The 12947-nt window shown below is 45.7% G+C and overlaps 3 protein-coding genes across 4 annotated transcripts in view; 1 reads left to right on the forward strand and 2 right to left on the reverse strand.

Moving 5' to 3' along the window:
- Window positions 1–95: 95 nt before the first annotated feature.
- On the reverse strand, window positions 96–5207 carry RAB13 (RAB13, member RAS oncogene family). Its single transcript, XM_081120388.1, has 8 exons — window positions 4970–5207; window positions 3597–3657; window positions 2488–2548; window positions 2176–2253; window positions 1978–2067; window positions 1785–1850; window positions 1631–1684; window positions 96–1463 (listed from the first exon to the last, which is right to left on the reverse strand). The coding sequence occupies exons 1-8, from the start codon at window positions 5091–5093 to the stop codon at window positions 1386–1388; spliced, it is 612 nt and encodes a 203-aa protein (XP_080976514.1). The 5' UTR covers window positions 5094–5207; the 3' UTR covers window positions 96–1385.
- A 3479-nt stretch (window positions 5208–8686) lies between these two features.
- RPS27 (ribosomal protein S27) lies at window positions 8687–10491 on the forward strand. The gene is made up of 4 exons (XM_081121532.1): window positions 8687–8736; window positions 9050–9158; window positions 9736–9846; window positions 10406–10491. Exons 1-4 carry the CDS (start codon window positions 8731–8733, stop codon window positions 10432–10434), a joined length of 255 nt encoding a protein of 84 aa, XP_080977658.1. The 5' UTR covers window positions 8687–8730; the 3' UTR covers window positions 10435–10491.
- Window positions 10492–10748: 257 nt separating this feature from the next.
- NUP210L (nucleoporin 210 like) overlaps window positions 10749–12947 on the reverse strand; it is a gene marked incomplete at both ends in the record, with an annotated part of 51496 nt that continues 49297 nt past the window's right edge. Inside the window, 3 exons of one of the 2 annotated variants that reach the window (XM_081121515.1) lie at window positions 10749–11020; window positions 11107–11181; window positions 11620–11721. In XM_081121515.1, the coding sequence (XP_080977641.1) occupies window positions 10920–11020; window positions 11107–11181; window positions 11620–11721 (278 nt within the window). The remainder of the gene's footprint in view (window positions 11021–11106; window positions 11182–11619; window positions 11722–12947) is intronic. The other variant, XM_081121516.1, reaches the window with a different exon arrangement.

Below are 12947 nucleotides of genomic sequence, written 5' to 3' on the forward strand. Positions count from 1 at the left end.
TAACCTGCATTTTCTGTTTTTGTGTTTTTTGTCGAGATGCAAATGAAACGTGTAAATATTTACCCTCCTCTAATTATATTGCCTCACATTTCTGTCACACTTTAAAATTTTTTTTATTTGTTGATTTTAGAAAGGGAGAGGAAGGGAGACATTGCTCTCCAGTTACTGCTCCACTTACGCGTTCCTTGGTTGATTCTTGTATGTACCCTGACTGGGGATCAAATCCGCAACCTTGGTGCATCCGACGCCCCAACCAACTGCGCTACCCACCCAGCCAAGGCGTGGCGGTGGCTCTTTTTGCACGCCAATACTTTTGCCTCTTTGTATGTAGTAGTTTGCCTCTTTGTATGCTGCTTCTTTTAAAATTTGCTTGTCCACCTTGCAAGTACCACCCAAAGGTTGACTGCTGTGCTTGGCATGTAGTAGATGCTCAATAAATATTTATGAATAAGTGAAACTCTTTTGCGTCTCATTTTCCTCATCTATAAAAGCAAATAATAATGCCTACCAGATTCCTACAGGGATTGCTAACAGAATCAAAGATGTTTGCCTGGGTAACAATACTAGATCCTGTTATTTCCCTGAGGAGGAGCTGTCACTCCCCTGGGGAGGTTCAAAAAGAGTCCTTCTTAAAAAAAAAAAAGTCCTGCTGTCTCCTGGAGAAGGCTCTGCCCACAGTGATCCTCTAAACCCATAATGGAAAGAGTATGTCCACATCTTTAAGTTCAGAGAACCTCTGCTCCTTGCTGTTTTCCTCATCAATTAAACAGCTGGGGAAGGGAGAAAGCTGTAGGACTACTCCTGGCATCACAGGAACCCAGCCAGATTCAGGCAGCCCAAACACTTCAGAGGTAGGAATTTGGTTTATGACTAGAGAGCAATTCCAACAATGATGAAAGTTACCCAAACTAGGGACATTTGTGCAAATGGAGGTCTTTAATACTGACAAAGACCATGCAGAGTGACAGGATAGGGCCAAACTTTCAGGGGGTGGTGTTGAGCCAGCCTCTCACAGAACCCTAAAAGCCTGATCCAGTAACAAAATAAATCAATTATTTATTTACATTTATATTTGCCCTGGAAACCCAGGGAAGGTCTGAGGCCCAGAGCCATCTAGCCTTCCTTTCTCCTCCCTCTTTCTCACCTTTTTTCACTTCCTCAATTCTTCCCTTTCTTGCTTCTTCCCTCTCTATCCAACCTCCTTTCTTTCTTTTCCTGTTTCCTCTCTTTCCTTTTCTTCTTCTCTATTTCCTCCCCATTCTTTCACCATCTACCCATCTTTACTCCTCCAAGCCCCACCTGCTATCTCTCCCCCATCCAGTCCCTCAGCCCTGCTTCCCTCAGGTTCAACCTCCAGGCTTAGGGTGGGGAGGCAGAAAGGGTCCTCAGCCCAGGGAGCACTTGTTGGTGTTCTTTCTGTCACAAGTTTTCAGGTCAGTGCTGGAGGACTTGCTGCTGTTCCCCTAGAGGCAGAAGGGCACGGGGGTCAGGATGAGAATGGCTGGCTGAGGTCTGAGGTTATAAGCTGTTTGAAGGGGACCCACCTTCAAGGGAAGTCTTAGCACTGCTCCCCTCCTCAGTTTTTACTTCCCCCTCCCCAGTTGTACTTAGCCCAGCAGAACCAGCTCACCGATCTCCGGCCTCCTGACTTGAGCAAGATGTCCCGGGCCAGGGAACTGAAAGCCTAACAGGAAAAGGAGATTGGTCAGTACAGACTGGAGAAAAGGTAAGTCTATCATCCAGTACTCCATCTCTTTGGGTGGTGGTGATGGGGTGTGTCTCACCTCATCCACATTCATACTGGATTTGGCACTCGTCTCGAAAAATCGGATTCCGTGTTCCCGAGCCAACTGTAGGGGATGAAGTGGGAATAAGAGAGTTGGATAAAGGGCAGCAGCCAAATCCTGCCCTTTGCCATCTGACCTCACCTTGGCCCTCCCAGCCCAGTTTTAGAACATTGCCCAACCTGGCCCTTACCTTATCGGCCTGCTCCTTCTGTACCTTCCTCTTGGCCTCCATGTCACACTTGTTCCCCAGCAGGAGGCGCTCCACCCCAGCCGAGGCATTCTGGAAACAAAAGGGTAAGACAAGAAAAGTTGGGTCCTGCTCGTCTTCAGAATCCCCTTCGTCCTCAGGTCCTGCCCAATTCCGCCATCTCTCTGGGAGCGTCCTCACCTCTTTGATGCTCTTCATCCAGTTCTGAATATTCTCAAAGGACTTCTCATCTGTGATGTCATACACTAGAATAATGCCCTGGGAGATGGCAGAGTTCACAGTGGAGGCTTGGACCATACGCCCCTGTTTAGGCTTCCCACTGCACTCGTAAGTGACCCTACAAGTTTTATCCATGAGTCAAATCCCTAAGCCATGTGGGACCCTCTGCAACCCACTGGTGCCACCCCCCATTTTCCCCTGCCTCTCTGTACTCATAAACCTACATTTCATTGCCTCATGCCCTCAGCCCTTGTCCAGACCCACACTTTGTACCATGGCTCCGCGGTAATAGGCAGTAGTTATTGTCTTGAATCGCTCTTGGCCAGCTGTGTCCCTGAGGAGGTAGAATATTTCATGGGGTAGGATAGAGGGAAGGGCTCTCCAAAGAGAGACCCCCCATCCCCCACCAGCTAAGAATTTAGCTTTCACATGATGGAGCTGAAAGGAACGGAATCCAAAAACAATGAAAGGGGAGAGGGATGAAAGACAGTTGGGCTGGTATTGAGAGACGGTAGAGGTCTAGGAAACAAGATCTCTGGCTTATTCACTGGATGCTTCATCTGTGCCAAACACTACGTAGGTATAATTTTATATGCATGTCATTTTGTCTAATCTTCATTCTATTCTAGTGAGACAAGTTTTACTGTCCCTATTTTACAAATGAAGTAATAGATTTGGGGAGACTAAATAACTAATGAAGGTCATTCTGTTACAGAACCAGAATTTGAACCAGTTTGCTCTTTTCTATTGTATTACAATACTGCCATTAAGCCTCGTACCCTCAGGGTCTCCAGCTTCCTTTTGACAGTCGGGTCACACATCTATACTAGGCTTTTCAGGCTCTCCATAATTTAGAAAGCACTAGACTTAGAGTTAGATCTTTTGTTTGTTTGTTTGTTTTTAATAATTTTTTTTATTCATTGATTTTAGAGAGGGAGGAAGGGACAGAAAGAGAAATGTCGCTTTGTTCCACTTTTTTATGCACTCATCGGTTGCTTCTTGTATGTGCCTTGACCAGGGATCAAACCAGCAACATTGGTGTATCGAGTTGACACTCTAAGCAACTGAGCTACCTGTCCAGGGCTTAGAGTCAGATCTTAATTCTGCTACTTGCTGTTTAAGCGCTTATAGCTCAACAGACATTTGTTGTCAAGCTCAGAGAATGCTCCAGAGCCGGAAGAGGCAAGAGAGTTACAAAAAAGCTGAAAATAGTTGAGCAAGCAGGAAGAGAGATGGAAGGACACCTGAGTGAGGTGACATAAATGATCAGACGTGCTGGAAGGAGCAATGGGGAAAAGGAGAGAAATAAAGCAAAATAGAAGAAAAAGGGTAATAAGCGTATATGAAGAGGTCCTGTTAGCAGTCCCAGGGCATTCACTCACCAGACTTGCAGTTTGATCTTCTTGCCCTCTACATCCACAGTGCGGATCTTGAAATCAATCCCTAGGAGTGGACAGTACATTGAAGCTGAGACACATAGGTGTGTGCATGTAAGTGTGCTGGGGGAGAGACAGGGATGGAGCAGCGTCAGTACCGGAAAGGCTGCGGGGGAGGCACATGGGAAGCAGCCTTGTCAGAAGTGTACAACTAGGACAATTTCCTCAGAACTGTATTTGTATAGCAAGCATGTTGTTCTTACTTAGATTTTTGTGAATTTTGTGGTGGAAAAGGTGATAAAAATTCTGCAAGAAGGCTTAAGGCCATCGGGCATCTCTTGGGTCCACTCAGCCATGCCAGCTGACAACTCTCTCAATTTAGTCTGTCTCCCCCCAAATATTACTTTCAGATTCCTTTTCCGGCCTGTTTTCCTGGAACCTTCTACACTCCGTACCCCTCCCCCCACCCTGCCCATCCTATAGGATAAAGAGCGAGGGAAAAGGTAGCTGATGCCAGTCTATGTGAATTAACTAGTAGGCCAGGCTTGGAACCAAGAAAGTTTGAGACAAAACAAGATTCCTCCTGAGACTGAACTAGGAAAAAGGGGCATTTTCCCCTCCCCTTTCTAACCAGAATTGTCTTGAGGTTCTCCTTGTCTTATTTCCCAGACCAGAGTAGATGAAGAAAGATGAGAGGGGAGGAGGGGAAACACTGTTCTTAGTGGAAACTTGGGCACCTCCCCCAAGCCTGTTGCGAACACTGGGGAGGAGGCTGAGTCACCAGGCTGATTCAGAGACCCCAAAAGTCCCCTCATTCCCACCTTCTTCACCAGGCTGACTGCATATTCAGGATCACAGTCCTTGGGCCACCCTTTAGCCACTCTGTTTCACCCTCCCCACCTCCCTATTAAGGAGCAAGAAAACTGAGAAGTAGATGATAAGGTGGGGATGCAATGGAGAGTCTGAAACTCAGTGGGACAGAAAGAGGCTAGCAGAGTTGGAAGACAGATATTCAGGAAGAGGGAATATAGGAAATGTGGAGAGTGGGTCAAGAGTTCTAGGTGGATGGGGGTGGGTGAAGAGGAGCTGAGAGTCAGGAAACAGAAGGGTTCATGTGGATCTGGGGAGAGGAGAAGAATGGTACCAAGAAAATGAGGGGCTGGCACAATGGAGGAGTTACCTGGAGGCTGCCCAGAGGTTAGAATTTTGGGTACCGCCAGAGACATGTAGGGGGGGTATGGGTCTGAAACAGAGGTGGAGTTAACTGGAGTCTAGAAGCCTCACTCTAGGGGACTGAAAGGTGGGGCCACTGGGAACCTGGGAACCTGGGGATGAGGGTATGGGGAGTCGGGGGCCTGGGATATGGCCAGTGGGCTCACCGATGGTGGAGATGTAAGTGTTGTTGAAGTTGTCCTCTGCAAAGCGAATGATCAGACAAGTCTTGCCCACCCCCGAGTCCCCGATCAGCAGCAACTTGAAGAGGTGGTCATAGGCTTTGGCCATGGCGGACACTGAGGGAGCAGGGGGAGGGGGAGGGAAGCGCTGGGCAGTGGCAGGCGGGATTGGAGGGCTGGGAGACAGAGCTGCCGGTAGCCCGAGCCAGGAAGTTTTCCTCCCTCTCCGCCCAGGCTCGGGAAAGAGAGGCGGCGCTCCTCTGGGCCCCACCCCCTGCCCGCCCCCCTTTCGGATGGTCAGAGACCTGCCCCAGCCTCCCGCGCTCCCGGCGCTCCCTAGCCAGCCTAGGCCGGCGGTCTCCCTCCTAATTCCCAGAGCTTATCATCGCTCTCCTCTTCATCTTTTGACCGCATTCTTCCAGCCTGAGGCCAGAGAGGCTGGGGTGAAGGGAAGTAGACGTTTAACCGGAGTGACCAGGGGAAAGAGGAATTTTAGAGGCATTGGGAGAAAGTTTTGGGGAATAAAGGTGAAGGCAGAGATGGCACTAGGAGCTGACCAAAATTGGAGGCGTATTTTTAGAAACGCTATTCAAGGAAGACAGAATCCTTCTCGGGCAGTTTCAGAATTCTGGTGTTATTGTTACAAGCTCTTAGTTCTAGAATCGCAATTCCTTTTGAAAAAAGCGGGATTACCCTGGAGTAGGTTATTTGTTGAGTCAGTCTGCCCCCTGGTGGAACAGAGTGAAAAATAACATTAATTATACCATAGAATCAACTCCGCCGTCCTGTCCTGTCCTGTCCTGTCCTGTCCTCCCCTGTCCTCCCCTGTGCTCCCCTCCCCTCCCCAGTCCCTCTCTCTGTCTCTCTGTCTCTCAACTTCTCAACATTCTGGGGCTTCAGTTGGAACGGTCTTCTTTCTGGGACTGTCTGATTTCTCTGATAAGCCAGCTCAAAAAGACAGAGATTGGGAAAACAAATGTCTGGTTTCTTTCTTCAGATGAGATATGGATTCGTTTAATCCACACCTGAGGATATTTTTTCCCATTGCTTTTCAGAGACAGTGGAATGGAGAGAGAGAGAGAGAGAAACATTGATATGAGACACATCAACAGGTTGCCTCCCACATGCGCCCAGACATCAAGCCTGCAACCGAGGCACGAGGCACAGAACCAGCCAGGGCGAGATCTTTTAACACAGCCCTCAAGCAGATACCCCACGGAAGGTGCTGTGAATGTGTAGCCTTGGCAATCAGGAAGCTGAGGTATGGAGAACATGGCTATAAAGAAACAAGTTTATCTTTGCCTTTGGACAAAAATTATGCAGAATATCTACTTTTCTAACTGTGGGTTGGTAGAATTGTCCTTGTATAAACATAGTGTACTGGTTGTGAGAAGGCATCTTATGTCATTTCATTTATCTTGGTCACCTTCTGTGTTCTTGTTTGTCCCTTCTCAAACACTACTATTCAGTTCCCTTTCTGTCCATTCTCTCACCTCCTGCTGTATCACAAACCTTGAATCTTCTTTCTTTCTCCTCACAGGCCAAACCATCTCTCACCAGTCCTTCAATTTTCATGGATTGTTCTGATAAAAATCCATCCGTTCCTTTTCTTTTCATCTTATTTTGCCTTGATCTGGACTGTTCATCCCCCAAAATTTATTATTCTTGCTCACCTCTCCAAAATATACTTATGCTGTTGTATACCTGCTTTCATTGGAACCTCGTCTCTGTAGTATAGTAGTACTCTCCCCCTAGCTCTCAGAGCTTTGGTAACAATATCTTTCCCCCCTTCACTTGTGGCAGGCTCATTCTGGCCTTGGGTTTTGTATCCACAAACTCTTTTCTCAGCCTAGAATGCTTTCTTCCTAGATTGTTCCATGGTTGACTCCTTGAGATTTCAGCTTCCTTAGAGGTTTTACCAGCCCATCAGTAATGTGCTGGAATTCTTTTTCTTTCTGTTTAAATATATCTCTATTGATTTCAGAGAGAAGGGAGAGGGAGAGAGAAAGAAACATCAATGAAAAAGTCACTGATCAGCTGACTCCTGCACAACCCCTACTGGAGATCAAGCCCACAACCTGGGCATGTACCCTGACCGGGAATCAAACTGTGATCTTCTGGATCATAGGTTGATGCTCAGCTGCTGAGCCACACTGGTCGGGCTCTTTCTTTTTTTTAAATAACTTAAAATTTTTTTTTTCCAATTACAGTTGACATACAGTTCTTATTCAACTCCTGTTTAATGTTTAATGATGTCACCACTGAAATTAGCAGAGACAACAAATCAGGGCTCTCCTCCACAGAACCGGTTGTTAAACTTTTACCAGCACCTCCCTGACTAAAACTCACATGCCTTGCTATATCCCTTTCTTTTGGAATGAACCAGATCCCTAAATGCCACTTGTGTCATCTTCCTTCCTCCCTTATGACAAATGAACATGAGAAGATGTTTCAAGTCATAATTTTTCCTTTCTTCTTCTTTCCTGTCTTGGGTGTCAGTGATGCCAAGATTAGAAATCTTGGAAAGGCATTGCTGGTGAAAATGTGGGGGAAAGGATGTGGGCATGCAAATTGGCACAAGCTTTTTGGAAGGCAGTGTAGTAGTACTTTGAACAATTTCTCTGTGCATCACCTTCCTAATCTGTAAAATGTGGATAATAATATTATCAACCTGATAAGAGTTGTTAAGATTAACATGTAAAGCAGTCAGAACAGTGCACCTAGTAAGCACTATGTGTTTGATGTAATTATTATTAGAGGGAAGGATTGGAAGTTGACAATAAAATTAACAACCCTAGGAGTAGGTTGGGGATAGGGGAAACAGGAGAACTTAAGTTTTGTTTTTTTTTAAGAGAGCTAGGAAAGGAGAGGGAAAGAGAGGTAGAAACATTGATGAAAAACATCGATCCTGCGAGAGAAACATCATGGATCGGCTGCCTCCTGCATCCCCCTGAATTGGGCATCAAACCTGCAACCTGGGCATGTGCCCTGACTGGGAATCCAACCGTGATCTCCTGGTTCATGGGTCCATGCTCAACCACTGCACCACACCAGCTGGACAAGGGCTTTACTTTTTTTATATTTACGTTTCTGAATTGTTTAAAGTGGGCAAACTAAACCAGCTGAAAAATAATAAAGAAACTTAAGCAGTCCAGACATGGCTTGGTCTGGTTGTTTTCCTCAGAAGTTCCTATTTATTGGGCTCTAGGTGTAAAAACATAGCACAAAATTTTAAGTGTCCATTTATCCCTTGATACAGATCAAACTCACCTTTTAAGAAGTTTTTTTAAATTTTTTTTAATTGATTTTTTAAGAGAGAGAGAGGAAGGGAGAGGGAGAGAAAGAATGGATGTAAGAAGCATCTATTGGCTGCCTCTTGCAGGCCCCTTACTGGGGACCTGAGCCCTCAACCCAGGCATGTGCCTCCCCAGGAATCCAACTGGCGACCTTTTGGTACAGGCCACGACAGTCAACCAACTGAGCCACACCGGCCAGGGCAAAACGCTCACCTTTACATAAAGCAAGTTAACTCTCAACATGGAGACACATCGGTTCAGCGACTGTCATTTACAGACCTTCTGAAAATGGCAGCCCCCTACTCGCCCCACCGCGGACAATGGTGAGAGAGGGACCTTTCCAACATGGCGGCAAAACTCCCTGGCGTCACTTCCTGCAGGATGACGGATATAAGGAGCAGGATTTCCGCTTTCGCTCCTTTCCGGCGGTGACGACCTCCCCACGACAATATGCCTGTGAGTCCCTTGGTGCAGGTTTCCGCGGAGATCTCGCTCTTGTGTCCGCACGCTCCCCTCCCGCTGATTTTGGATCGCAGAGGGCCTTCGTTTTCCCTCCGCATTTCCTAGGACATTAACGACAGGGACCGCGGAGGCCCGCGGGGCCCCCTGCATAGACGGGAGCGGAGAGGAGATAAGATGGCGGCCCAGCTGCGCAGACACCAGGGGCGGCGAGGGGCGAGCTCTCCCCGGTGTGTGGCAGTGGGGGCTGTTTTCAAGCATTCCATTCTCGCAGTTGGTTTCTAAATTTCTACATTTGTGCCTCTCTCAGCTCGCTAAGGATCTCCTTCATCCCTCTCCGGAAGAGGAGAAGAGGAAACACAAGAAGAAGCGCCTGGTGCAGAGCCCCAATTCCTACTTCATGGATGTGAAATGCCCAGGTGAGGAGGTAGCTTGTCGGAAAAGCACTGGATCCAGGAATTGGAAAGGGTGTAGTGTGAGCTGTACCCAATTTCTTAAAATTCGAGTGTACGAGATCAGTAAAATTTTGTACTTTAGGAGGGATGATCTAGAGTGACTTTACATCAAAACTCCATGTACCAACCCTAACATTTCCTTGTGTTGAGAAACTGGGATGGTGTGTTGTGCTTCTACCTCTGTCATTTGTGTACTTGTACAAGGAGGCAGAGATGGGTGCTTTGACACATTACTGACCATCCTTCCCTCCCAAGTGGAGGAGTCTCTATTTTTTGACCTATAATAATTGTTGGTTCCACTCCATTCCCTTTCAGACTCTAGGATGGTAGTCACACTTTAACTAAAAATGCATAGGTGGGGGCAGGTAGTCCATATGGCTACTGAGTTGGCTTTAATGTACCAGGTAATCAAGTTGCCAGTAGCATAATAAATTTCAAAAGTTTACCTAACATGCATGTCTTGACGGTTAATACCTGGTATATGTGTAAGTGAAGAAAGGCATGGGAAAAAATATAACCCCGTCCTCATGTTTTTTTCCAGGATGCTATAAAATCACCACCGTCTTTAGCCATGCACAAACGGTAGTTTTGTGTGTTGGTTGCTCCACTGTTCTCTGTCAGCCCACAGGAGGAAAAGCAAGGCTTACAGAAGGTAAGTGGTTTAATAAATAGAATTTGGGCTTTGACTCTTCCAGTGAGAGAAAAGGTCATATGTTGTGTAAATTCAGTCTCGTAAAGAGGGTTGGGTTTGATAGTCTTTTCCCCAAAAGTATTACCAGAAACAACATACTTCATTTCTTCTTTTTTTAACCATCACCTGAGGATATTTTTTCCATTGATCCTTAGAGCTGAAGGGAGGGAGGGAAGAGGGGGAGGAGAGACAGAAAAACATGGACGGGGCTGGGGATCAAACCTGCAACCCAGGAATGTGCCCTTGACTGGGGCCCATGCTCTAACTGCTGAACCACACTGGCCAGGGCAACAACATATTCCTTAATCTCAAAATACTACTGTCTAAAGCTAGGATAAGTAGATGATAGAAGTGGCTTTGTATGAGCTGAAGCTGATAAGGTCCTTAAGTGGCTAGGTATTAGCTAAAGGAGTTAAGAAAAAGATGTAGCTTTCCTTTGGATCATCAGGCATCAGGTCTGTGAGTGTGGGGCAGGGAATGTAGGCTGCTGTCAGTTAACTTTTGAACCTTTTTCTTCCAGGATGCTCCTTCAGAAGGAAGCAGCACTAAAAGCACCTCCAATTAAGATGAGTGGGGAACCATCCCAATAAACACATTTTGGATACATCCTGTTTATTGTCTTGTTTTACTGGTAGGAAGTTCTTACCTCAAGTACTCAGGGGCAGCCAGAAGAATGGACTGCTAGAGTCATTTGGGGCAAGTAAGTAGTAAAGTACTTTAAAAGTCCATTTGGGATATTTCTATCTAGACTCACTGAGTAAATCTTCAGAGCTTGATTTAAAATTTGGTGTACCATATAAATGAGATATTTACTTTCACTGTTATGTTTTCTTAGAATTAAGGACAATTTGACCTTTGAAACACAATCCAACACACCACTTTAATACAGAACTGCTCAGAATCCTTTATTTACAGTTCTCAGAAACCTAGTGTGGAGGCTTACAAATACAGAGGTTGTTGCTAGGCGGCTCCTGGTGGCCAAGGGCTAGAAATCTTCAGTTTTCTACAGTTAAGGAGACTTGTCCAAGTACAGGTTAGTGCTTTATAGTCCATAGCCAGTGTTGTAGCCGACTCTGGGCTGGTGGGGGTTGTGGACTTATAAAGGGAGGGGGAGACCGTGTGGAGGTGTAAGAACCTAGAAACAAATGGGGAAGGGAAATAGGTGAGTGGTGAATAAAAGATACTTGAGATTTGCAGGAGATGAGGATTGTGATTCTTTACCTGTCAGTGGTGTTCCATGAGTTGGTACATAAACAACTGGAACGGTTTGCATCTTGTTTAGGAAGGCACTGTATGCTGGAATAAGAACAAGGGAGATGCCAGTAAAGAGGCAGGTCTGTCTTCACTGGAAGAAGGCCTTAGCAATACTTCAAATTAAATAACTTCATAGTAATTAGGAAATTTTTATTCAATTATTTTTAGAGATAATTTCTTTCGACTTATGGCCAAAAGATTGGGAAAGTGCAGGTGTAGACAAAATAGTGTGTGTTGTGTTGCTCAGATCCTCTCTAGCTATGGATTTGAGCAAAACTAGCCATTATCTTAGGGTTTAGCAGTGACATCTACTTTTGAATGGCATTCGTTTGCCACATCCAACTTAGGACAGTTGTAGCTTGAGTAGGACCTTTAATTTACTAGGCGACTAGGGTTAGGGAGGATAAATTGGTTCTAACTGCAAAAACCAGTTTTCATCCTTATTCAGTGTCTGAAATAAAGGATATAAGGACTCCTTACCTAGAAAGATGAAAGCTGTTGATGCCAACACTACAAAGAGGGTAAAGAGGATCTGGTAAGAACCCATGAACTTCTGGAGGATGCCTGAATCTTCACATTGATCTATTCATTGGCCAGAACAAAAGAAGAGAGTAGTTATTTAATAACACATCCAGGGCAGGTGTTGCATTTAAAACCTTCTATGGTCACCCAGCTGGCGTGGCTCAGTGTTTGAGCATCGACCCATGATCCAGGAGCTCGTGGTTTGATTCCTAGTCAGGGCACATACCCGGGTTGTAGGCTTCATCCCCAGTAGGGGGCGTGCAGGAGGCAGTTGATCAATGCCTCTCTCATTGATGTTTCTATCCCTCTCTCAAATCAATTTTTAAAAAGGCTTTTAAAAAATAACCTTGTGTGGTCATAAGAGCATCTAGCAGAAGCACTCAAAACCCAGCCCTTTGGGACATCAATTTTCACCTGGTGTGCTGTAAGAATTTTTAAAACATGCCATACCTGACTGCTTATCCAGGAGCACTGACCTCTTTTCCCTTAGATTGTCAAAAAAATGACAGCTGCCCTAGACTGGGTGGCTCGGTTTGGAGCATCATCCTGTATACCAGAAGGTTGCAGGTTTAGTCCCTGGTTGGGGCACATATGGTAGGCAACCAATTGATGTTCTCTATATCAATGTTTGTCTTTTCCTCTGTGGCCTTCTATAAAATCAATAAGCATATCCTTGGGTGAGGATTTTTTTTTTTTTTTTAATATATGTTTATTGATTTCAAAGAGAAGGGAGAGAGAGAGGAACATTAACGATGAGAGAGTCATTGATCGGCTGCCTCCTGCATGCCCCCTGCTAGGGATTGAGCCCACGATCTGGGCATGTTCCCTGACTGGGATTTGAACCCTGATCTCCTGGATCATAGGTTGATGCTTAACCGCTGAGCCCCACTGGCCAGGCCCCAATGACTTCTTAAACCCACTTCTAGGGAACATTCTGATTTGTATATAATGTCCTTTAGACTCTTTGAAGAATATTTGGTATCTGCCTTATTTCAGTTTCTTCAGTGTCTAGAACTTTCTGTCCCACCAAACTTCCAGGCCTTCCAGTATAAATTGTGACCAGGCCCTCATACCTAGTTCCTATTCTGCCTCTCTAGTATAGGCCCTCTACCTCTGGACTTCTGATCTTAAACCTCTCCTCTCACCTTACTCTTTGACACAGTTGACAACTCAAGAATGAGGTTGCTTGGGGTGCATACACTAAAAATAAGATTCTATTAATCCCTGATCAGGTCCACTGTTGAAAGTCCAAATAAAGCAAGGTATATTATTAACTTTCCTAGCAT

This window comes from Miniopterus schreibersii, assembly GCF_964146895.1.
Source record: "Miniopterus schreibersii genome assembly, chromosome: 19".
Taxonomy (NCBI): domain Eukaryota; kingdom Metazoa; phylum Chordata; class Mammalia; order Chiroptera; family Miniopteridae; genus Miniopterus; species Miniopterus schreibersii.

What these genes read in the sequence shown, in the direction of transcription:
- RAB13 (XM_081120388.1), bottom strand. Translation starts at nt 5,093, where the DNA reads ATGGCCAAAGCCTATGACCACCTCTTCAAGTTGCTGCTGATCGGGGAC. An exon ending in CACTTACATCTCCACCATCG is followed by an intron (nt 3,658 to 4,969) that starts GTGAGCCCACTG and finishes GTCCACTCCTAG; the next exon opens with GGATTGATTTCAAGATCCGC. An exon ending in AGTCAGGAGGCCGGAGATCG is followed by an intron (nt 1,464 to 1,630) that starts GTGAGCTGGTTC and finishes TTCTGCCTCTAG; the next exon opens with GGGAACAGCAGCAAGTCCTC.
- RPS27 (XM_081121532.1), top strand. An exon ending in CATGGATGTGAAATGCCCAG is followed by an intron (nt 9,159 to 9,735) that starts GTGAGGAGGTAG and finishes GTTTTTTTCCAG; the next exon opens with GATGCTATAAAATCACCACC. An exon ending in AAAAGCAAGGCTTACAGAAG is followed by an intron (nt 9,847 to 10,405) that starts GTAAGTGGTTTA and finishes TTTTTCTTCCAG; the next exon opens with GATGCTCCTTCAGAAGGAAG.